Source organism: Melanotaenia boesemani, chromosome 15 (assembly GCF_017639745.1).
Source record: "Melanotaenia boesemani isolate fMelBoe1 chromosome 15, fMelBoe1.pri, whole genome shotgun sequence".
In the NCBI taxonomy this organism is placed as follows: domain Eukaryota; kingdom Metazoa; phylum Chordata; class Actinopteri; order Atheriniformes; family Melanotaeniidae; genus Melanotaenia; species Melanotaenia boesemani.
The window spans coordinates 15,365,651-15,390,493 of record NC_055696.1 but is presented as its reverse complement, the minus strand read 5'-3'; the positions used below and the strand labels follow the sequence as shown (position 1 = coordinate 15,390,493).

The window sequence follows — 24,843 nt, the reverse complement described above, 5'->3', positions numbered from 1 at the left end:
TTACTATACTGTTAACATATTGATGTATAAAAATAAATATCTTAAACATTAATGTAAAATGTGACCTGCGTTAAGTCATGCATTTCATTCTGTTTGTCCTCCCCATCATCAGTGGCCCAGCTGGATGTGGTCGGATTCAACGTGATGAAAAAATTCATCTATGCGGTAGAGACTCGAGGTAAAATGTTAACTTAAAGTCTTTCAATTTTCTGCTTTATTTATTTCCTACATTTTTCTCTTTTCTGTCTTTTCACTTTAGATTTACTTCATTTCTGCTTGCATTCAGGGAGCAACACAGAATACATGGCTGCTTCATTAAAACCTTTAAACAGCAACAGAAGACATTTTTCAGCTGCTATTGCTAGATTCATAATTACTCATTTTTAAAACATTTTCTTATGATAAATTTTATAGTGTTTCACCCACATACATTAAAAGATGTGCACTAAATAAGCAAAACTCACAGCTGACTGAAAGGGTCTATTTGCTTTTATCTTTCTACATAATTAGATTTTAATGAACATATTATTAGTAAATTCATTCTCAACCTCAATACATCTTATGGTTGAAATAACATCAGTGTGTTCCAGTGAAGAAATGACAGTTAATCTTGAAAATGCTAAAAAAATATAATTATTCAATGAACTTCGAACAAATGTAAGAATAATAAACTGTAACCACTTGGATATCTTTGCAAATGAACTTATATTTCTATATGTGTTTAGTCAGTTAATTAGGTGATCGTAGAGAAATATTAGGCATGCCAGGATAAGCAGAAGATTACATAAAAAACACACGTATTCTCCAGTATGTACGCTCTGTTTGCCATGCATCACGTTACGTCACAGTCTGAGCGGAACACACTACAGGGCAGTGGATTTGTAAATCCTGTAATATGAGATTTTAAAAAGCAGAAAAATTCAAGGAAGTAAGATTCTATGAAAACATTTTAGACCAAAGCTTTTCTAAAACTAGAAAACTAAAACTAAAAAAGAAAACTGATAATACAGTATGTAGAAAATATTTGTGCGTGCATTGTAGAAAAATTGATGTATAACAAAAGGCAAGAAAATTTGTGTTTGGTAGATTATTTCTTTTGCATTTGTGGGGGCAGCAGCAGAGTTGAGTATGTGGGTATGTGGTATTCTGCTATCGGCTCTTGTTTTGAGCATCTTCTACCCCTGGTGTTTGACAAACTGTTGGCTAATTAGCAGCACTTGTGAACATGACCCTGCTACAGTTGTTAGTTCAAGTTTGCTACAGGCATGTCATGTTTGGCTGATCCGGAGATCGTCTGTGCCATTCAAGATGACAACATTTGGCCCCTCAGAGGGGCTCTCATCAGAGACTACCTCTGAAATTGGGTGTATGGAGAGGATGCAATGTCCTGCCTGCAGTCCTGACTTCAACTCTACTGAACACTTGTGGGATCAGCTTGGGCATGCTGCTGGTGCCAGAGTGACCAACATAACCACACTATCTGACTTGTGACAAATACTGGTTGAATAATGCGATGCTATCCCACGGCAGTGTGTGACCAAGCTGGTGACCAGCATGAGGAGCAGGTGCCAGGCTGTTGTGGCTGTGTAGCTACTGAGGCCTCCATTTGTTAAATGCATAAATTGTTTCTTCCAGCTTCAATCACCCATCCAATAAATGACACCATATATGAGTCAATAGCAGAATAAGCTGTTTGACATTAGTTTTTCATGGGTGCAACCCACATACTCAACTCTGCTGCATATCCCATAAATGTATTTTCCTTACAAATATGGCACCATTTAAAAATGAAATAAACAGACTTTTGATCAGTATAAGATTTATTACCGAGAAGCATTATTACAACAAAGGAATAATCCAACAAAGGAATAATCCAAAAAGCACACATTTCTTTACTTTTTGTGCTAGGTGTAGTTACATTATACTTTATGGATGCAGGAACCTGGAAGAAAAGGTCTTCAGCAGGCATTAAAGCTGCTACCTTGAGCGAATGTTACTCTTGAATGTATCTGGACATCTTTCTTGACAAGATATTCTTCTAAATGTCACAGTAAAGGTCCACATATTTACAGCATCAGCACCGTCTTTCATCTGCTGCTCTAAGTTCATCCACTGCTGCACACTCTATAGCTCTTCATCGCCCAATAGATGCGTTCACCTTTACATTGTAAACTACACAAGGGTTGCAACGGGTTTCTGAGCGGCAAGAATTTTTCTTTTCATTTGAACACAGAAGTGCTGTAAATAAGTTTTACATGAGCCTAAAGGCTGAAACATACTAAAATAGCAACAATCTTCATGTTTGGATTCTGAGATGCCAAAATCTTTGTCAGAAAGTTTTTATTACAATATAAAAATTTTTTGTCTGTTTCAGAGGGCTTATGTTAGGAGTTAATGAGGTTTTCTTTCTCCAGGTATTGATGAGCAGGGCTTGTACAGAATTGCTGGCGTCAACTCCAAAGTACAAAAGCTATTGAGCTTGGCTATGGGTAAACACAGAAACACACAGTAAAGCGTGCACAAAAACACTCTATTTTAAGCTTTTGTGTAGTTTAACTTGATCTCCTTGTTTCTGTTTGTCAGATCCTAAAACGTGTGCTGACGTAGAGTTGGAAAGTCCAGAGTGGGAGATCAAAACAGTAACAAGTGCTATCAAGCATTATCTCAGGTTTGTGTGAAAATCTTTTTCTGTTCAGACTTACTTATCATAGAGGTAAGACTCATCTGGAAAAAAAACTTCCTGAATGGACTGATTGCTCTTTTTACATGTCTGAATGGAATGATCTTTTTGAGTTTTTTCTGTCCTCCGATGTTTTACCTCTTGTGTGAATAAATTTGTTTTCTTTATTTGTTTAATTAAAAAAATATGCCTCTGAATTAGATTTTTATTTTTTATTAAGTCTGTTGAATTTCTTTTAAAAAGGTTTAACTCACCTAGGAGCCTACCTTTATTAAAGTATCTTTTTAACTTATTGAACCTAAACCCTTTTAAATGTTTTACTTTCTGGCTGCAAAGCATTTGAGGGTTTAATGACTTGCTTTACAGCATAGTAATATTGAGAGAAGGATTAGGATCTGAGACCACAACGAGTCAGTTAAATGGTAAGACAGATGTAAGAAGTGGACTAGTAATGACGCTCATGCTATGCTCAATCTGCTGGACTTGAATAAATCTACTATGGACTTGATGTAAATCCACAGATTCACAGTCACACCTGCTGTCCGTTCTGACACTCCAGCAGTCATTGCACAGATCAGGCCTCCACGACAGCCAGCAGGCACCGTTACTCTCATTTGACAGCAGTGAAGGATTCATGTGAATCTGTCAAAGCAGAGCTTGCCCAAATGAACACTAGATTATTATCATTCATTGATATATATATTTTTTTACAAAGTGGCAAATTATAAGCTGTTTATTTTCTGATCTGATATTCTTCCTGACTTCTCCTGTGTTTCCAGAGTGCTGCCTGCTCCTCTCATGACGTATCAGTACCAGAGGAGCTTCATCAAAGCTGCCAGTGAGTCCCTCTCTCTCATGCAATTCATTTGCCTTTCACTCGTTCAGTTTTGCAAAGAGCTATTCAAGACCACTGTGACATAAAGAAATGACCGTCTACTAAATAAAAGATCTAACGGCTTACAGATTCTTAAAGCAATAAACTCCTGTGCAGGGCAATCCTTAAGTTACTCATTTGTTGTTGATTAATGTTGCTGAATGAAACTAAAGTCCTCCAGGTTCATTTCATGTGTATAAGTACAGATTGTGGATGGATTAAAAATGGATTTGAGTATTTTAATATTTTTATGTGAGACGAGGGGATTTCTTTAACTTCTCCCAGTGAACGTCTGTAGGAGGAGATTTCTCAAGCATTGCTCCCGAGATTAATCTGTAAAATGAGAACATATGAATCAGCATTTGGCTGAGGTGGTCATGATTTGTCTTTAGTTAAGACTTCTCTGCTTTGTGTTGTCTGACACAGAATGCTACAGGCATAAATGTGTGTGTGTGTGTGGGAGGAGGGGCTGTGTTTTTTGTATACAGCTGAAATTCAAATCCATATATATATATATATATATATATATATATATATATATATATATATATATATATATATATATATATATATATATATATATATATATATTTAAACTGGCAAAGTGGTTTGACCAAGTTGAATTTAATTTGTCACACCAGATAGCAGCTGCAATTTTTTTTCCAACACTGCCTGTTGGGTGTGGTTTATTCTACATTCATTCCATTAAAAAAGAAAAAAACACAGCTCACTCAGCTGTCTTGAAGACAGATTTCCTAAACTCTCCAACAGTACTCTTGGCCATAATTTCACTAGATTCTTTTCCTGTGGCTGCTAGGCTACAAAAAATAAACTCTTACATGCACAAACCTTTTCAGACCATGAAATGAAGACTTTCCATTAGAAGTGGTAGCTAAATTTATTGGTTTATACTGGTATTATTTGACCATCTCTTGTATAAACCAGTTTGGCACAGTAAGGCCTGCTTAGCCTTAGTATGTATTCCATGTTCATGTTGTCATTGTTCCTTTTTACTGAATGTTAAACAAGTTGATTTATTCCAGCAAGGTCAGGTGCAATTCAGTCTCATCCAGTTCAGTCTATTCTGAAAGGATTCAGTGACCAGTTTTCTTTGTCTGTAGCAGCTCCTTTGGAAAGCTGTGCTGCAATAGGAAGGAACAGCAGGAAATGACTTTGTGTCTCTGGCAACACTACCAGGAAGTAGCTCAATACATCGGGATGTCAGCCGGGGAGAAAACAAATGAAACGCCTTATGTGTGTGCATATTTTTGAGGAGAGAGGAGTGTGGAAGATACCATGCAAAAGAGTCTAATACAAATTTGATACATAATTTTTTTAAAGCATGCAAATGTGGTTTTATAATTACTGTAAAATATAATTTATGCTTGCAACTTATTTACACATTTTCTTTTCTTTCTAAATCCCCCCCTTTATTAAACATCTCTCTCTTTTTCTCTGGAATTCAACCATTTCTGGTAATTTTGCATTTGCATGTCATGCATGCATATGTGTAAGAATTTGTCTGTGAATGCAAGTTTTTTCCTCCAAGGCTGAAGTTTGCCAAAGCAGCAGTGTGATCCGAGAACCGTGTCCTGGTTTGAACTTTCTATTTCAGTTCCTCCTCTTTTCTGCGGCTCTTTCACATGTTCTCCAACTCCTCCCATTGCCAAGCTCTTTTTTCCATTTCTCAAGTTTTATCTTTATTTGCTTAACAGGTTTGAACATGAATCTGGGATTAAAAGATAAAAGAGCAGCTTTAGTGGGAGAAAAAAAGGAAGAGGAGAGGCAAGGAGAAGCTGGATTCGTCATACCTTCCTTTTTGCATGTGTTGGCGTGAAAATACACACTGAGTTATCACTCTGACTGTAGTTTTGCTTGCGGTATTGTTTTGTCATTAAATCACCAGTTTTCTTCTCCTAGATCATCCGAGATTAATCCCCAATTTTAAGTCTATTTCCAACAAAATTTTTAAATATGCTCCTGATTCACTTTGCCAACATGATGGCCACATGTTGACTTTAAGGGTAAACGTCTAACAGCCACTTTAAGAGATTGATTTCCATGCTTATCAAGCATTGATTGATATAAACAATTGACTGTATTATGTCTGATCAGACAGAATCCTCTTTAAATCTCCTCTTATAAAAACTTCTTTCATTTTATTTTCATAATCCATTAGTTTCTTGACATTTAATATATACTTTGAGTGAAGCAAATTGCACAGCTGCGTAAGTGTGCATCCTTCACACATTTTGACAACAGAATTTGGGAGGATCATGTTTTTACAAAGATGTCAAGCAAAACTCCTCATGTATGACTGCCGTGTTAAGCATCCGTACATCCATTTTCTATACCGCTTAGTCCAATTCAGGTTGTAGGGAAGCTGAAGTCTATCCCAGCAATTAGCAGGCAAGAGGCAGGGTTCACCCTGGACAGGTCGCCAGTCTATCGCAGCCAAGTTGAGCATAAATGATAAAATTTGAAGAGTTTCAGCTGCGCTCTGAAACTCTCTTCTCACTTTTTCTTCTATTTTTTTCTTTCTAGCTATTCTAGTTATTTATGTACATCCAGCTACTCTCCACATAATTTCTCATCACCAGTGCTGTATAAAAGTAGGTGCACATGAGACAAACCTCTGAAAAGCTGAGATTCTTGGTCATGTAAAGCATTTCACACAACAGCGATCACAGTGGGTGCAATCGATAGATAGAACTTTGTCGTTGCAACAAATGCAACGAAATTATGTCAGGATAGCAAAGCAAAACTCACAAAATAGAGCCAATTATCCTAAAAGCCTTCTAGTAATTCACTGATCAATATTTTTCTGACTTTTTTACTTTCTTTTTAAGGCTCACAACAATTAAGTTCACATGTTTTGTCAATATATCCATAACACATTTTTAAATTTGGAAATGGATCTTTTCTCTGAATTTAATGCAAGCACGCCATCAGTATTTTTAGTTGTAAGAGGGTGTCGTCTTTAAAATGATGTGAGGATGCTAGACTGCCCAACATGAAAGTATGTATTTTAGAAAAAAAGTGTTGAGGCAGTTTACTCATCTGATCAACTGGTAACAAGTTTTGTTTTTTAGCTTTTACGGTCGCTTTTTTCTTTGTATGGGCATGTATGGAAGTGCTTGTGAGTACTGCGTTAGGATCTGTTTTTTTAGGGCTTGTCCGCCCTGTTAAATCCTAAGAAAATGCCTGTGTTATATGTATTGCCCAGCGCTGACAACCATGGCCACAGGGCTGATCGAGTGTGAGCGTTCTGTCATCTCCTATTGACTTATTGTAGTAATGTGTTAACAGCAGGTCTGTCTGCTCTGCCTGCAAACCAGGAAGCAGTATTTAACTTTGCAGCAGTGTTAGATGCTGTGACCAGAAGCACCTGCTTCATCTATCATTGTGCATCTCTCTGTCTCGTAGGACAGAATAATGCATGACTAGTATTCTGTATTATTTTCTATATTATTCTATATATTGGTTAGAAGACCAATAAGAAATACTCATGCAAAGATTAAACGTAATTGTTGGCATCAGTCTCTATTTTTTTTTTTTTTTTTTTGTTTGCCAACTAATCCAATAAAAAGGCCAAAACAAAGGATGTGCTGATTTGTCCCTGAATATTGTCCAACTTCCCTATCCTGTGCCAAATGAGAGAGTGAAAAATATTTTGCTGGGCGCTGTTTTTTGTTGGGAATCAACACAAACTTTGCACACTGGGGAGATTTCGGTGAAGCAAGATGGTTTTTATATGACCCGACGCAAAATACATTCTTGATGAAGAACCATTAAAGTTAAAGCAAAACTCTTTCTACATTTTGCTCATGTAAAAGTTAATAATTTACATATTAAAGACATGTGTGTCTCTTTCTGCCCAAAATACTCATTATGGCAGACATTAGGCCATTGTTACATAAGTAACAAATACACATATAAGTACATAATATCCTAAATTGTCATTGAGGTAAACAATTCAGAAGCAGCATTTTCTGTCAGAGAATAAATCCATTTGATGTCAACATTGGGTCGTGTATTTTTGCAGACTTTTTACGTGCAAAAAGAAGCTTTATAGCACACTGAGGAGATCGGGAGGAAAAAAAAAGCTTTCAGGAGTAACATATCTTCATCAGGAAATTACAAACTACAATAGATGTTGTACATTCCTACACAAATACTTCTATAAAAGACATTGTTTTAAATTAGATCTTTAAACATTAAAAAAAGGGCATATCAGTGTCAGTTTCATTAGTTACACTTAAAACTTTTTGTCAACAGTCTGCTCTCCTTTAATCTTTTGGCAGCAGAGTGCATTGCTGTCATGTGTGCGTTTTTATGTCATATGAGCTAAATGAATAAGAGAAAACCATTTCAGTGTTTCAGCTGCAGCTGATGCTTCTGATCTATGTGACTATACTGTATATGAGTATTTTAAATTGCTCCTGTCCATTATTGTTCAGCACAATGCTGCCTGCCTGGCAAAATGACATTAGAATAAACCGTAACTCATGCAGAGTTTTGAGTGGTGGTGCAGCTGCCAAACAGCAGTGACTGTGTGGATACGGTGTCCTAACAGGAAGTAAAGGATCATGTGTTTCTTAATTTGACAATTATCTTGTTGGCACATTGACACCATGATTAATAAAACATAGTTAAGCTTGTTGACAAATGATATTTTCAGCTGCTTCCATCCACTATTTTTTACATAACCACTGCATGTTTTGCTCATATGAATTGCTATGGCGATATGAAATGTTGTTGTGGGAAAACTTATATACCTCACTGTATGTACTGTCCAATCTCACTTGAATGTCAAATATTTTGTGCACGAAATGGTTCTTTTTGTCACGTTAACAGGCATGCCTGAACAAAGTTTGAGGAACATTAACACAAACTCAACAATTACTAAATGTCATTGCTTTAACAGATTTGTGAAGCCATTAAAGCTACATGCCTCTTTTATGATGCATAAAGGCTCTTCTGAATCTGAGCCTGTTTCTTTTCTTCGCTGATTCCTACAATGTTAGGTTTTTTAAAATGTCTTTGCCATCTATGTAAAAACAAGAATTAAAACCACATGTCTGCATCACAGTGCCGACACTGTATTATACCCCTTAAGTGCTGTTTATGCTTCTTACTTAACCTGATGGGTTTATTCATTCATTCTCTGTACCGCTTAGTCCATGACGGGTTGCGGGTAAGCTGGAGCCTATCCCAGCATTAACAGGTGAGAGGCAGGGTACACCCTGGACAGGTCACCAGTCCATAGTCAGGGAATAATGACCAGTGGTGTGTTTCTTCACCAACTTCACCCCTGTCTCTTTTTCTGTTTCTTCAGAGATGGACAGTCCAGAAGCCAGGGTGACTGAGATCCATGCTCTAGTGCACCGGCTGCCTGAGAAGAACAGGCAGATGCTGGAGCTGTTGATGAAACACTTGGCCAAGTAGGTGGAACTAGCATAGACAAGATGTGCAGCTACTGTTTTTACTGTGTAACAGCACTTTACACTGCACACTTGTTCGGTAGCACTGTATTTACTTTCATTTCTTACCATGTAATGTTTGGAGTTGTAGTGTATGTCTTCTCTCTCCTTTTGTTCTTATTCATAATGCTACATAATGCTGTGTAATTCCTCCTTGTCATCGATCCTTGGAAAGGATCAGTGCTCAGTGTAATCTTTTGACCACATGCGTTGACACATTGTGGACTGAAAATAGAAACCCAGCAGCCACTAGGTTAAATCTGTTTCCCAAGCTGTCTGCTGAAGGGAGAGAGAAGTTAGTGGTCAGGTGCAGGTTTTTTATCAATGTCAGAGTGTGTAAGATCTTCTGTGGTCACTGGTGGGTCAGGATTCATTCAGGTAAACATAAACAAAACCAGTCATGCATCTATTAAATTCATAGCTTTGACTTTTATTTAGATTTATATGGCAGCATATAATTTGAACATAGGCTCTAAGTGGTGCTTCTACTTATCAAATACTTTTTTATAAATAAAACAAATGTTACTTAGCTGCAAAGATCTCTTTATTTTCTCCAGGATTTTAAAATATAGACAAACTGTTCTGTATTCTGGATGTTATTGCTGTATACTACATAAGCAAAAGCTTCTGCAGTCTGAAGCTGAATAAATAAATAATAAAAACAATCAGATGATGATATTTGCTTCTATGTAATTATTTTTCTAAAGCATTCAGCTGGCATTTCAGATTCAATCTTAACCTGCATCTAATCCTACTGGCTTTATTAGGCTTTCCTTCAACATGATTCAATCTGAGATAAATGGGCCATATCAGTGCTACATATGGTTACCCACATGCACAGGCTCTTTGAGAGCATACACAGTTTACATGGCCTACTGAGAGCAGGGTTGCCCATTTTTATACTCAAATTATACTTATTTTACTCTAAACTCTGCCCTTATTCTCAAAAATGTCCTGCTGTGATGCAGACATGCTCTCCACCACCTCCAAACTGTAGTTTTGACTTTTACTGATAGAAATGTCCAGCTGCAGTTAAAACTCTCCTTGAACCCTGCTTCAGACTGTTGCACAACAAATCTGTCAAAAGCTGAACAAGATGCTGAAAGTGACATTACTGTATCCTTGTGGGTGCATTCATTTTATTTGTCAGTGTTCTCTCGAATTACTGGTTAACTGAATGCAGCAGATATTACAAAATCTTTTAATTAAATTTATTAGGGTTTTATTTATAGTGCCAATTCAATACAAAAGGCACTTAGTGCCTTACTGAAAAAAGTTCAGTTGAAGTCTAGTTGTAAGTAATCTAATTTATTCTAATCCAATTCATTCCAGTCAAAGATGGTGTTATTCTATTATCTGGATGTCAGTGTTTATGAGCTGAAAAAAATAATACTTGCAGCAAAAGTGACTAACATGACAAGACATAACTGATTATATCAAGTGTAGATGTATATACACAGCTGATGAAGTTTTACAAATATTATTCCACTTATGCTTGAGCAAGAATGCTGAAACCAGGATATTTACTACCAGTTTAATTCCTGTGTTTGTTGGACCTGAGAACATATAAACATACAGCTTCATAACTTTTTTTATTTAAGACCTTTATGTTGATAATATTTTTTTAAGGTAAAAACAATATGACCTTAGTGAGATTATTAGGAAAAAAAGAAGAATCAGCCATCAATGGCTGCATCAAACTGCAGATTAGAATCAAATTGGTTCACTTTGGAAATAGCACCGGTTTCAGACTGGAAGGGGGGACATTTGTTTAATTAATAGCGAATCTGAGAGCTGAAACTAAGTTTTGTGTTTTGTAGCCACGGACTTCTCGAGTGTGAGGACAGAATTTCGACAAATACAAAATCAAGCAGTGACAAAAGGATCTTTTGCTTTCAGTTCAGGGAAAAATAAAGATTAGAAAAATGAAAGCGCTTTTGATTTAAGATAATAACATACCATGTAATACTTTTTATAATCTGGACAGACTCATGAAGTGATTGAAATAAATGTGGGATGGCAAATATTTCTCAGAAAATATACATTTTATTTAGCAGAAAAATGTTTTACAACCTCAAATCTTTCAGTTTTACAATTTGATAAATCAAACAGTAACAGCTTGGGTTGTATTTCATTTCTGTGAGTCCACTAGTCACTTTTTTTGCTCCCCAGTTTGCGACTAGCAGCTCCTGAAAAGACACTTTAAAAAAAAAAAAAAAAAAATCATCTGGTCATTATTTTCATTATCAACTCTGTTACCCTGCTGAACATTTTTATTTGACATCAGTAACTTTCTGCTGCTGAAAAGGGGTTGACGCAAGCATTTCAGGAAGCTGAAAATCCAAGCAGTCAGCTCAAGCATACTAAAAATGCTCCTCTGAGTTGATAGGAGCTGTTGATGTGAGCTGGGTTGACACGTGCATTTTATCTTGCATCCCATGACCCAGTATAAAACCTGTCAGGTTACATGTTTTAATTCAATTAAATGTGGTGACACTCTTTCTCTTGTCTTTCTCATCTGTAGCGTGGCCAGTCACCACCAGCAGAACCTGATGACTGTTGCCAATCTGGGTGTGGTCTTTGGTCCAACTCTGCTCCGCCCACAGGAGGAAACGGTGGCAGCCATCATGGACATCAAGTTCCAGAACATTGTAGTGGAAATCCTCATAGAGCACCACGAGAGGGTAAGAGGATGAGGGTGTGAGTGTGTTTGTGTCTGCAAATGAGTTACACACTCACAGAGCTCTTCGGCAGGATTGAGGATTTAATGAATGCCTCGACATCCAAATGCAGATTAACTTTTGTGTGATTTAATATTCAAATCACAATTAATGCACGTAACCATGCCCCACACACCCACACAATGTGTATACACTTTTTACAGCCTTCAAAGCCACTCTCCCCTTTAGATACAAGCAGTTTACTAGCAGGCCAAGCTATTTAAATGTGTAGCCATGGTAACAGTATGTCTGCTGCATGAGACCCTCACATCGTGTATTCAGTCAGTGAATGGAGCAAACAATTAGACATGGAATAATGACACATGTGCTGCCACACTTGTGTACAAGCGTAAGCAGGCAAATGTGTGTCAAAAGGATGATACTCACACACACACACACACATATACATACCAAAAGCATGCTGGCGTTACTATATGCTTCTTAGACTTCTCTGGCAGGTGGATCTAGCAAAATCAAAACAGATGGCGTATAAACACAGAGACAGAACAGCTGCAAACCCTTCAAGAAATATTAAAACTGTGTCAGTAAACATTCAATTATTTATTTGACCTTATAGATGAAATCATATTTTATCAAAACGTTTGTATATTTGATGTGATTCAGCTTGTTTGACATTTTTTAAGCTTTTCTGCAACCTAAGCATTCAGACAGGACCAGACCAAATTGAGATCCAGCTTTTCTTTTTTTTTTCCTGTGTGAGCTGTGGGTGTGAAGCAGCAGAACATTACTACTGTGAAAAGGAAAAGGAATTGCAATAGAACCCGTAAAAACATAAAGCTTGGAGTGAAAAAGTTGCCGCAACAGAGGCAAAGGCAAATTTATTTGTATAGCACATTTCATGTACAAGACAATTCAAAGTGCTTTACATAAATCATTACAGCAGGGTGCAGACAAGTACATTAAAGAAATTATAAAAAAATAAATAAAGATTAAAAGAAATGCAATTAATGAAATAAAAGCAGAAGGAATATGCTAAAATAAAATAGATAAAATGCAAGAAATAAAGTTAAAGACAATATTAAAACTTGATTCCAGCTTAAAAGAACCTGATGTAGATTTTGACTTCTAAATAAAAACTATTGAAATGCAGCAGAGATCAGGTGGGTCTTATACCTTGATTTAAATAAACTGAGTGTTTCAGCTGATCTGAGGCTTTCTGGGAGTTTGTTCCAGACATGTGGAGCACAGAAGCTGCATTCAGCATGGTTCTGACTCTGGGAACTGATAAGAAACTGGAACCAGATGACCTGAGGATTATGGCAGGTTCATAATGGGTCAAGAGGTCACTGATGTATTTTGGTCCTAAACCATTCAGAGCTTTATAGACCAGCAGCAGAACTTTAAAATCTATTCTCTGACGAACAGGCAGCCAGTGTAAAGACCTCAGAGCTGGACTGATGTGGTCCACTTTCTTGGTCTTAGTGAGGACTCGAGCAGCAGAGTTCTGAATCAGCTGCAGGTGTCTAATTGATTTTTTTAGGTAGAACCTGTAAAAATACTGTTACAATAATCAAGCTGACTAAAGATGAAAGCATGGACTACTTTTTCCAGGTCCTGCTGAGACATCAGATCTTTTGCCCTTGATATATTCTTAAGGTGATAGTAGGCTGATTTTGAAATTCCCCTAATGTGTTTTTCAAAGTTAAGTTTGGAGTCCATCAGTACACCCAGATTTCTGGCCTGGTTGGTGGTTTTTAGTTGTATAGACTGAAGCTCTGTGGTGACCTTTAATCGTTTCTCTTTGGCTCCAAAGACCATCACCTCAGTTTTGTTTTTGTTTAACTGAAGAAAGTTCAGACACATCCAGTCATTAATCTCCTCAATGCATTTACCAAGAGCCTGTATGGAGCCTAGGTCTCCTGGTGACATTGTAATATATATCTGTGTGTCATCTGCGTAGCTATGGTAACTAATTTTGTTTTTCCTCATGACCTGTGCAAGTGGGAGCATGTAGATGTTAAACAGAAGAGGCCCCAGGATGGAACCTTGGGGAACGCCACATGTAATTTTTGTTTGCTCAGATGTAAAGTTACCTATTGATACAAAGTAATTTCTATTCACTAAATAAGATTTAAACCAGTGTAGCGCAGTGCCAGAGAGGCCCACCCAGTTCTCCAGTCATTTAAGCAATATATTGTGGTCAGCTGTATCAGATGTAGCACTGAGGTCTAGTAAGACTAAGACGGACATTTTTCCATCATCTGTATTCAAACATATGTCATTAATGACTTTGGTCAGAGCAGCCTCAGTGCTGTGGTGCTGTCTAAAACCTGACTGGAAGACATCGTAGCAGTTGTTTTGTGTTAAAAAGTCGTTTAGCTGATGAAAAATGGCTTTTTCAATTATCTTACTTAGAAAAGGAAGATTTGAGATCGGCCTGTAGTTGCTCATTTGTGTCTTGTCTAGGTTGTCCCTTTTTAGCAGGGGTTTGATTACAGCTGTTTTTAAAAGTTCTGGGAAGATGCCAGAAATTAAGGACAAGTTCACAATCTGTTAACAGATCTTGCTCCAGAGTCTCTGAGACCTTTTTGAAGAAACCTGTGGGCAGGATGTCCAAGCAGCAAGATGGAGAAGTTCAGCTGACATAAGATGTCGCCCAGATCTTTGCTGTTAATGGGATTAAACTGTGTCATGGTGCTTAAACTGGTTTTCAATGGACACAGTATGTCTGTTGAACCTGCTGTTGATAAACCAACTACTTGTTTGATATTTTGGATTTTTTCCATGAAAAATTTGGCAAACTCATTGCAGGCCTTGGTGGAATAAAGCTCAGGTGCTATTGACACAGGAGGGTTTGTTAACCTGTCAACAATAGCGAATAAGAGCATTATGATAGTTTTTGCTAATAATGTCAGAGAAATAGGACTTTCTTGCATTCTTCAGTTGTAGATTATAAGAGTGAAGTTTCTCTTTATACATGTCATAATGAACCTGTAGATTTGTTTTTCTCCATCTGCGCTCGGCTTTCCGATCCTCTCTTTTTCCATGCTTTACCAGTGTGGAATTTCTCCATGGAGACTTTTTCTTTCCAGAGACAACTTTCGCCTTAATAGGAGCAATGACATCCATAATACTTAACATTTTAGCATTAAAACTAGTGACAAGCTCATTGGCTGAACTGCCTGACAGGGCAGGTGTTGAAGAGAAGACCTGGTTAAACATCCCAGTTGTGTTTTTAGTTATACAGCGTTTTGAGAGAAAAAGCTTCCATTGGACAAATATGTTTGGACACTGACACCAGTTTTGTTTTTGATTTATATGAAGTTTAGTTTCGATGCATGACATGACATTCTTGTGAATTGGCACTGTACAAATAAAGCTGAATTGAATTGAACTGAATTAGCTGTTCACCAAAACATATTCAAGATACCGTTCTATAACTAACATGGGCTTTAAAAGAGGAGACTCTCAGCTTTAATTTGATGATATTCACGTCCAGATTGGAGGAATGATTTAGGAGTTACAGCTAGCTATTTCCTTTTTTAAAAGGTAATTGGACAGTTGGCTAAACATATTTCTTGGGCTGCATTTCTTGTCATTAATCAAGCAGGTCTGGGGCTGATTCAAGGTATAGGATTTACATTTGGAAATTGTTCATGGGAACACAACATGTGGTCAAAGGAGCTCTCAGTGGATGTGAAACAGACCCTTCTTAGGCTGCAAAAGAAAAAAAAAAGAAATTCATCAGAGAGATGGCAGAAATGTTAGGAGTGACTAATTCAACAGTTTGGTACATGCTGAAAGAAAAAGGGCCCACTGCTGAGCTTTGGGACAAAAAAAGTTCCAAATTTCCATGGAAGACATCAGTGGTGGATATAGGCAAGATCCTTTTCATGGTGAAGATCATGTGAAGAAAAACCTTTTCCCATGATCCACTCTCCACGAAGTGTCAGTGTTTCAGCATCTAAGTGTACCGTAAAGAGAAGACTTGGGGAGAGCAAATACAGAGGGTTCACCACAAGGTGCAAACCCTTAATTTGCTTCAATACAAAAAGGCCACATTACCCCCCCCCCCCCCCCCCCACACACACACACACACAGTTTAGACACAACAGTTGTAGCTCAGTTATTTACGTTTTTAATCCCATGAGGTATCTCAGCTCAAACAATCATGTTACTGTCCAAATATTTCTAGCCCTAACTGTAATTGTATCACAGTGTTGGCTTGTCTTAATCTTGCATGACTGTATAATAAGATATAAGTGATTATAATAAATTACAGCAAAGTCAAGTCAATGTTATGGTACAAATTGTATTCTCACAGTTTTCACTGTTGATTTTCTGCATGGGCAAAGTTGTTTCATTAAGACCTCTGTTACTAATTATGCCCACTGATCAAGCAGATTTAAATAGTTGCTGAATGACATTGGTGTGGCCCAACATTGAGAACATTGTGTCTCTCCTAAATGTGATAATACTCTGCAGCAGAAATCCTATATTGTACTGCCATTACCAACATTTGTGTGTTTTACAAATGATGCAAATGCTTTACAAAGAGTGTACAAGTAGAGTCTTTTTCAAGTTTCTAAACTATATTCTTTCTTAAGTTGTGATTAAATCTGAATTTTGTTTCTGTAGATATTCATGGACATGCCAATTTCTGTCGGTGGTCCCACCAACATGCAGCTGAACATGTCTAGGAAAAGTGCTGAGAGCAAAGCCCCATCCTGCAGTGAGAGGCCTCTCACACTCTTTCACACACCCACACATTCCCAGAAAGGTGGGTTTTATGCTTTTTTTCTTTTAGCTGTTCTCCTTCCATCAAACTTTCAATTTATTATTTGAGAATCTGATTTGCATATCAGATTTCTCAAGGAAACCAAGCATTGGCAGTCAGTAGCCAGTTTTGCAAGGGTCACAGGAGCCAACTGACATTTTTAAGGCTGAGAGCACCATCTGTATTTTTATAGGTGAAAGGGGGAACAGTGTTGGAAACGCCACGGCCACTGACCTGCAAAACCCAGTTTCTTCTTCTGCCAACTGTAACAGCAGCAGCAGCAGCAGCAACAGCAGCAGCAGCAGCAGCCAGGGTCGAACTCCGAGACACAGCCTGACCAGCAACGATGGAGAGCCGGATGGCCGGCAGATCCGACCCAGCTCACTGTGAGTAGGACAGCGTGATGGAGCTTCGCTGTGTGGTCCTTCATGTATAGACCTTAGCCTTAGGAGGGGAAATTTATGAGAAAAACTTGTTTCCAAAAAAGTTGGAAGGCTATGGAAAATTGAAATAAACCCCTCTATATAACTAAAATGCTTTTGAACTGTGTGTGCTAAAAAAAAAAAAAAGAAAAAAAAAAAAAGGTTAGACAGTCACTCTTCTTTTTAATTTTCCAAAATTAATTTTGATTTATCCAACCAAAATAGTTTTCCACTTTGTCTCAGTCCATCTTAAAGCATCTCAGGGGTTAGAGAAGGCAGTGGTGTTTATGGATCTTGTTAATCCAGATTTTTTCTGGTTGCATTCAGCATCCTCTTGTTTTATGGATGCAGGTGTGAGTTGTGTTCCCACAGCCAATGCCGAGATTTCTGCTGCAGGATGTGTGTCTTTAATACAGTTTTTTTTTTTTTAAACTGGGTTTTCTTTATCTTACAGAAACATCATCTGATTTTCACACACATTCTAAAAATAGATGAAGTGAATCCAGTGAAGCTGAACAGACAAAAGTATTAACACAGGGATTTAGTTGTTGAATAATATTATCTGATTGTTACTCAGGTACACTCAGATAAAACTGTGACAAAATCTTGGCTTCCAGATCATCTTGGAGGAATTTTATGCCAGTTCTCAGCACAGATCACCTTCAGCTCCAAAATGTTTGTCTCAATTGTTGGTTGTTTCTGTTTTGTTTCCTACCTACCATACCTATTTTTTTTTCTTCATTTAAACCAATAAGTTCAAATTTGGTTTCCTCTCTCTATCTCTCTTCCTCTTGTTAAGAGTCTTGCCTAACAGCCTAACTGGAAAGTGTTAATATTTGTCCTGTGGGGGATTGGAACCCTGCTCTCACTCATGGGCAACTGATGCTCTGCCAACTGAGCTAACCAGCCACCCAACCACCTTTTGGGGAGTTTGCAGACTGGCCCTTTCCTTGCATGTACTCTGTTGTTGTTCAGTGTTCTGCTTAAAGTGGATTAAGGAACTATAATAATAGCCAAGGTGATAGAAACCTATAGATGCTATGAACTATCCTTGCTTTCCTTGTGACCTTGCAGACTACACCTTTGTATTGGATTGGTCTTTGCAGCAGACCACTGCAGTGGCAGGTAACAGTCTTGTGCTTCCTCTATTTGTGCACAAGATCATTTTTTTCCTCAACCCAGTAAGCAAGAACTCAGATTTTGTGTTTTTTAAGACATGTTACACTTCCACTAAAGTGTTAGCTTTTACACGAGAAGAAGTGAATGAGTAATTATAAGTGAACATAAGTTGAATTACTTCTTCCACCCATAGATGTGTTGTTGCATTTAGGACTTCAGGAAAATTTGATGATGTTGAAATGTGAAAGCCTCAAAGGACATGTTCCTTTCCTGATGCTGCACAGAGACTGAAGAGAAAAATCATCCATATGATGATTTAAGGAGAGAAAGGATGAGAAAAACATGCTGAGCAGAGACAGGGTCTGATAGAGATATTTCGGAGCACAGATGGCACATTGGAAATGAAAAAGCTTTTTCTTTTGCTTTGCTTTCCAGGTCACATCAAAGAGTCATTTACCCACAGTACTGAACAATCTGCCAGCAGTGATAATAGTATGTAAGATCCTATTTTTAAATGCCCCCTTCTTTATTTATAATGACACAAATACATTAAAACTGTCCAGTGTTCATACGTGTGACAGTTTATGTTTGTCCTTATTGACTACATGTATGAAAAGAATTAAAATACCTCCCTGCAAAACAACATGCTTCTTTTTTTCTTATAAAGGTATATTTTGTTTTCATACCGGAATAAAGGGCAGCATGTGGTCAGATCTTTATCAGCTGTACTTCAACACTGGATGAAAATTTTTTTTAGATTTGAAGATAGCTGCTGAGTAATTTCCAACTACTTGAGCATCTCTGGATTTTTCTTTACCTTTTGGAGGAGAGAATGTGTATTTCCAAAGCAGTCTAGATGAAATAGTAAGTGAAGTGTGAATCACAAACGAGCTGCCAAATCAATGATAGCTGTGGTGGAACACTCATGATGATGGTAGAGAGTCCGCTTATAGAATCACTCTCATACTGTGGAAACTGTGTGTGTGTGTCATCTTACTCACAAATGAAAATATCTTGTACAAAGAGACTAAAACACAAAGCCTCTGAATGACAAAACTATTAGAGTTCAGTAATGATCTTACAGCATGTTGCAAAATACCTACAGAAACTCATGTTTGGATTCTTATCCCTAAATACTAACTGGAGGGCACCTGATTAGACAGCGATCACTGTTTCACTTTGTTTGGAATGAACTGACACATTTTTAAATGCTTTGGTGCCTAAAAACCTGTGTGCACAGTAGTCAGAAGCTCATATATATATATATATATATTCTAATATTTAATAGAAAACAATGTTATATAATCCATAACATACATACCGCATAATAAGCCTAAGTGTACTGAAATAGAAGAATAGAGTAATAATTATATATTTCAAATCAGAAGACATACAACACCAGTTTTGACCAGTTAGATCATTACTGACCAACATGTATTTCTCAGTAAGGCTCTTTTAAAGTTGAACAGAGCTTAAATATTAAATATATCTTAAATAGGTTAAAAAGATCAGCTTTAGTAGTACTAAGCTTGGAAAGTAAGTTGGAATATTGATAATTAAGTGAGTAATCCTTGTGAGTAATATGTATAAAGAAGCATTTCTTGCCTAATAAATGTGCTATTTCATATATCTATACCTACATATGTACTTAAACATTACAATTATTATAGAAAAAAAAGAATGTCTCAACCTCTGCTGTTGGACATTTTGACTTTTTCATCACTTGTAAAAATAAAACTTTAAACCCCTTTAAATTCCTGCAACAAAACCTATTTAAAGCTTAAGTTCAGGAGTTCTCACTTAAAATTAGTTTGGTGTTTAATAAGCGTCAGAAGCCAAAAAAAAAACAAAAAAAAAAACAGGTGTGTGCATGTTATATAAGCCCATATAATAGCTTCAGAGGGCAGAAAACCAGACATCTGCTCTGTCGTCCAAAGATAGCTCTCCATATACTCCTATTATGCTCAACCGCCTGCCTTTTATGTTCAAGGTTTTCAAGACTGCTTATACACAAAACTAAAACTTCTCCAGTGGTGGAATGGTGGCTTTAAAATAAGACAAAAAACAAAACATGATTAATTAAATGCATCCAGCTGAACTAGCTCAGATCTTCTTTAATGTCCAGGAGCAACATGTCTTAGATTTTTCTTGGAAAGCAGAGAACAATATTTCATTTTTGTCATTACTGACTGCTGGACCAAATTATTTATTGATTTATTTATTTTCAGATGGAAACTGTCATAGTTTTAATTCTGTATACAAATCACACCAATGTGAGTTCTTACAGTTATCCAAAAATATGACCTAAAATCAGCAGTTTACCTTTTTCTGGATCATGGACCCATTTTTCATCTTTTAGTCATTTAGTTATTTTCTGTCTCATGGCAGAAAAATGCCATAAATTAATAGGAAAATTGACATTTCCTCCTCACAGCACAAACACCAATTTAAAGACACACAAACATTAGGTGCCAGTTGTCAGGACACATGTGACTGCTCCTGCTTCTTTTACTACATAGTTTTCATATTATTTTACCCTCACATAAAACAGATACAGTTCATCTTTCTCACATTTTGGTAATCCTCAGAAGAGATTAGATCTTACGAAGTTAAACTGATTACTCACAGTCATATTTTAGGTTCACGTAGTTTTAAAATGAAATTAAGATGTTCTTTTTTTTGAGTTCAGAGAACTTGTGTGTAGATTACACCTCTGTGACATTCTGCTCGCTTTCAACTAAAGGTGAAATATTAGGGCAACTTGCATTTTCAGTGAAGTATAGAGTGTAAGACAAAGATCTAACCATCCTAGCCCTTAAAGGAGAACATCTTGAGAATTAAACGTAATTGTTTAGCTGTCACACAAAATATAGTACATATTGTATTTCTGCTGAAGAATGGCCTCAAGACAATATACATTGACGCTGCGTCATAATTTACACAGATAGGCATGCACTTAGCTTTACAACCCTAATGTCTCTGAACTCTCACCTCTTCACTGAGTTTTTGTTTTCTAATTGTTAAAACACACAGATAATGTTTGCCTTAATTATGTTGTTTTAAAAAAGACGCCACTTTAAAGAATGATTTTCATTACTGAAATATTTCAGACAGCCCGTATCCAGGTCTTAACAAGAACAGGTCTTATCACATTTTTAAATGAAAAGAAAGCTAATTAAAAGAGCATTTCGTAAATAAACTTTAACCAGCAGACACCATAATCAGACATAAAGATTGTATTTATCGTTTTTAGTTCATATTAAAGTTGTTAAATGTCAGCTGTTACTGACATTGTCAGTGTTTTGGACTGTGAGGAGGCTTGCAGTGTGTCTGCTTCATTGTTACTGACTGTGATGTGTGTGTGGAGGGGTGAATGAGTTTGTTGTGACAAAATAAATTGATGGCCTATCAGTGTGAGGGGGAGGAAAGGAAAGACATATGTTAAATCAAATCAGCTGTCCAGCATAATGTGAATTGGATGCAGGGACTAAATTTTACCTGAAATCCGTTCATTGACTCAGTAACACATTGTCGGTATTGGTGTTTGACAACGTGCCTGGAAAATGGAAGAAAATGTTAATTTGAAAAGCAGAAGAAATGGGACTGCACTGATTTATAAACTGCATCAGTATCTTAATTATCCGCTGGAAATCCTCCCTCTTGTAAGATCTCTGATGAATGGAGTAGTTGAAGGGTGAGTTGAACGCCACAAAGGCTGAAAGACATTGAAACAGCAGATGTGAGTAAGTACTTTACCCATGTGTGAGTGAAAAGCCTGAATGAAAACCTGGCATATGGCTTAATTGCATGCTGTGTCCATGCAACAGGCATAGATACTGATTTTATGTGCATTTGCTTTTATTTAATCTTAACTGAAGTAGTCAAAGTATTCCATCTGGCCATGCAGAGTAGTGCTAAGGTGTTCATTTGTGGTTTAAAACATAACAATACACATCTTAAAGAAAGACCACATTTAGTCTGACAGGAAATAGTGAGCGATAAACAACATAAACACACAAATAAGAAAGCAACGTTGTTTCTCACAGCAAGAGGGCTTCTTGTTCGAACCTCTGCCTGGGCCACTCTTGTTTGTGCACATGTGGTTCTCGTCAGGTATTCCAGCTTCCTCCCACAGTCTAAAAACATACATTCTTGGTGAATTGGTGGTTATAAACTCACCCTATGGGTTTAAGTATTTGTTTGTCTCTGTGATGGACTGGCAACCTGTCCAGGAAGTACCGTCTCTTGCCCCTGCAACCAGAAGATGGATGGACTGTTTCACATCAGCCCTCTGGGAAGGTGCCTCATGGCCTTCGTTTTCTGTGAATACAGCAGAGAAGAGAACATTGCCACTGTTTAAAAAGAGCAGACCTCAGTCTTTCATCTTACTAACTATAGATAATTACAAATTGTTCTGCTGCTTACACGAACCATTGTTACATGCAGGTAGTGAAGTGTCACTCCAAGAGCTTTTAAGTGACGTGCTGCAGTTTACAGTGTGTGAATCAAGCCATTTGGAATGTGACAGCGAAGGAATTATTTAACCATCAATTCACATTATAATGTGGCTGAAACAGTCATGAATGGGACTAAATTTGGAAACTGCTTTCATAAAAAGGTTTTTAAACATGTCCTTTTTCTCTTCTTCTTGATATGTGTGATAGAAATCCTAAACCTTAAAGCTTTTTGAAAGTAATATTTTAGCCATTCATGTATAATTTATGATAAAAAGTGACTTATGAATAAAGTTTTGTCAACAACGTCCTCACATTCCCTGATTTCAGCTTACATCTTCAGTCTTCTAAAAGCTATTGATTTCTTTTCAGTGCCCAAAGCTTCCTGTTTTGGTACAAGTTTGCTTGTTTCAAAAATAGAAAAGTTCAAATCTTAATTCTTTCCCTGAGTGCGCTGAACAGGAAGTTCTGCACAAAAGGCTTTTCTCAGAACTTGATGCTATAAGAGTATAAACACTAAGTGACAACTCATTTGTTGAGTCTAGCCCATTGAGGTTTTCTCGGTATTATTTTAGCTCATATGAGTGTTTAATTATGGAGAAACGGGCTTCAGAAAATGCACAGCAGGCTGTAGTGGTCAGTGCTGCAATATGAATACAGGATGACAGGTGTTCTGTTTAAGTCTGAATACTGTTTGTGTGTAATTCATGTTTATAACAATTACCCCAAAAATAAAGACAAAAAAAATCTTTAATCATGTTACAAAACCTGTTCTTGCTGTTTGCGTGAACTGTTTAGTAGCTGTCAGTGTCGGTTTACCAGTATGTTGCAGAACTGGATTAGATGGACTGAATGACAGATGGATTGATGCATGCACACAGCTTGCTCAGACAGAGGGATAAATTACATTTTACGGCACCAAGGTGACACACCATTTAGAAATTAGAATATTAGAGACTAACATTTTTATAAAGTCAGAAAAAGTCTCACAACTGTATGTAGAGACGAAGGCTGAATAAATCAGTTCTCAATAACAAAACATTTTATATTTAGCTTTAGCTGCAGTGCAGATTTATCATTTTATTTTAAGGGGGTTTCAGGAAGAAAATTCAGGATTCTGGAACACAATAAAATAACACATGATAACTCATTAAAAAAAACAAAAAAAACAACAACAACAAAAAAAAAAAAAACAGGAAAGCTGATATGATCTGTTTAAGTAATTCGTTTCATTGGTTGTGTATTTTTTAGGTTGAACCCAAAGATCCGCAGCAGCATTCCAACCAGGTAAGGAAAATAAATAAATAACAAAAGCTCTGGCCATCATGGCTAATTCTCAGAACTCTACAGTAAACATACAGTTTGTGATATCAGTGTGTTACTCTGTGTGAATGTGCCCATCAGTGCAACATCTCCCAGTCCCACCTCGCCACGTTCTCCCTCCTGGCCAATGTTCTCTGCCCCTTCAAGCCCGCAGCCAGTGTCCTCCGCCTCCAGTGACTCTTCTCCTGTCAGGTTGGTTGACTCTGCTTGTGAAACGATTTAAAGCCTGTTTGTAATTCAGAGAAGTGACAGCAGACATTAGTCGTAATCTGTAAATATGTGAAGTGAAATGAGGAAAAAAAAAGAAATCAATTTGCAACTTAATTTCAGGAGGTGTTTGGTAATTTAATATTCAAGTTAATTATATGTGAATGTTTTTTTTTTTTTTTTTTTACTTTTTTTCAAATTTTCAACTATTGCTGGTTTATTGTTGAAGAACAGCTAGAAAAAAAAAAGCTTTTTTTTTTCTTTTTTTTAAAGCCCAGATGTCCTTAAGCAAGCTTCTTCTACCCTATAAGCCTCCAGGAGCAGTCATGTGGTGGATGTGACCTCTGATCTTCCCTCATGAAAGGAGGGAATTTAAACACTAAATTACCCCTCAGTGGATCAGTGCAGCATCTTGGACCGAATGTGCTCTGAACTATTTATACACAGGTCACAGCCGTACTTCTTACATAAGTTTCTCTTTTTAAATTGTAGTGAAAATGCATCTCAAATGGGTGCAGTTACCCAACTGAACCTTGGTAGGCATATAGCGTCTGTCACTGCATTTCACTGCTTCGCATTTCAAGACTCAAGTGTCCTTGGTGTTGTAGTAGAAGCTGCTAACAGCTGGTCCCCAGTAGCCAGCCTTCCCCTTAGACTGCAGTGCCTGTGGCATGTTCAGTTTAGGTTACAGGAATATAAGAAATGGCATGTATGAGAGTAAAAAAGTTTGACCTGTAAAGACTTGAAGTTCTCTGTTGACATGTTCACAGGGCATACTCACATGTTGGATCAGGTCTTAAAGGTTAAATGAGCATTGTGGCAA

At 37.1% G+C, this 24,843-nt stretch overlaps 1 protein-coding gene across 1 annotated transcript in view; it reads left to right on the top strand.

The window, feature by feature from the left end:
* The window catches only part of LOC121654443 (rho GTPase-activating protein 26-like), an 87,446-nt gene that overhangs the window by 58,642 nt on the left and 3,961 nt on the right, over window positions 1-24,843 (top strand). Inside the window, exons 14-23 of the mRNA XM_042008587.1 lie at window positions 113-178; window positions 2,415-2,489; window positions 2,584-2,668; window positions 3,460-3,518; window positions 8,893-8,998; window positions 11,562-11,721; window positions 16,357-16,498; window positions 16,689-16,881; window positions 23,742-23,777; window positions 23,895-24,005. Coding sequence (XP_041864521.1) covers window positions 113-178; window positions 2,415-2,489; window positions 2,584-2,668; window positions 3,460-3,518; window positions 8,893-8,998; window positions 11,562-11,721; window positions 16,357-16,498; window positions 16,689-16,881; window positions 23,742-23,777; window positions 23,895-24,005 — 1,033 coding nt within the window. The remainder of the gene's footprint in view (window positions 1-112; window positions 179-2,414; window positions 2,490-2,583; window positions 2,669-3,459; window positions 3,519-8,892; window positions 8,999-11,561; window positions 11,722-16,356; window positions 16,499-16,688; window positions 16,882-23,741; window positions 23,778-23,894; window positions 24,006-24,843) is intronic.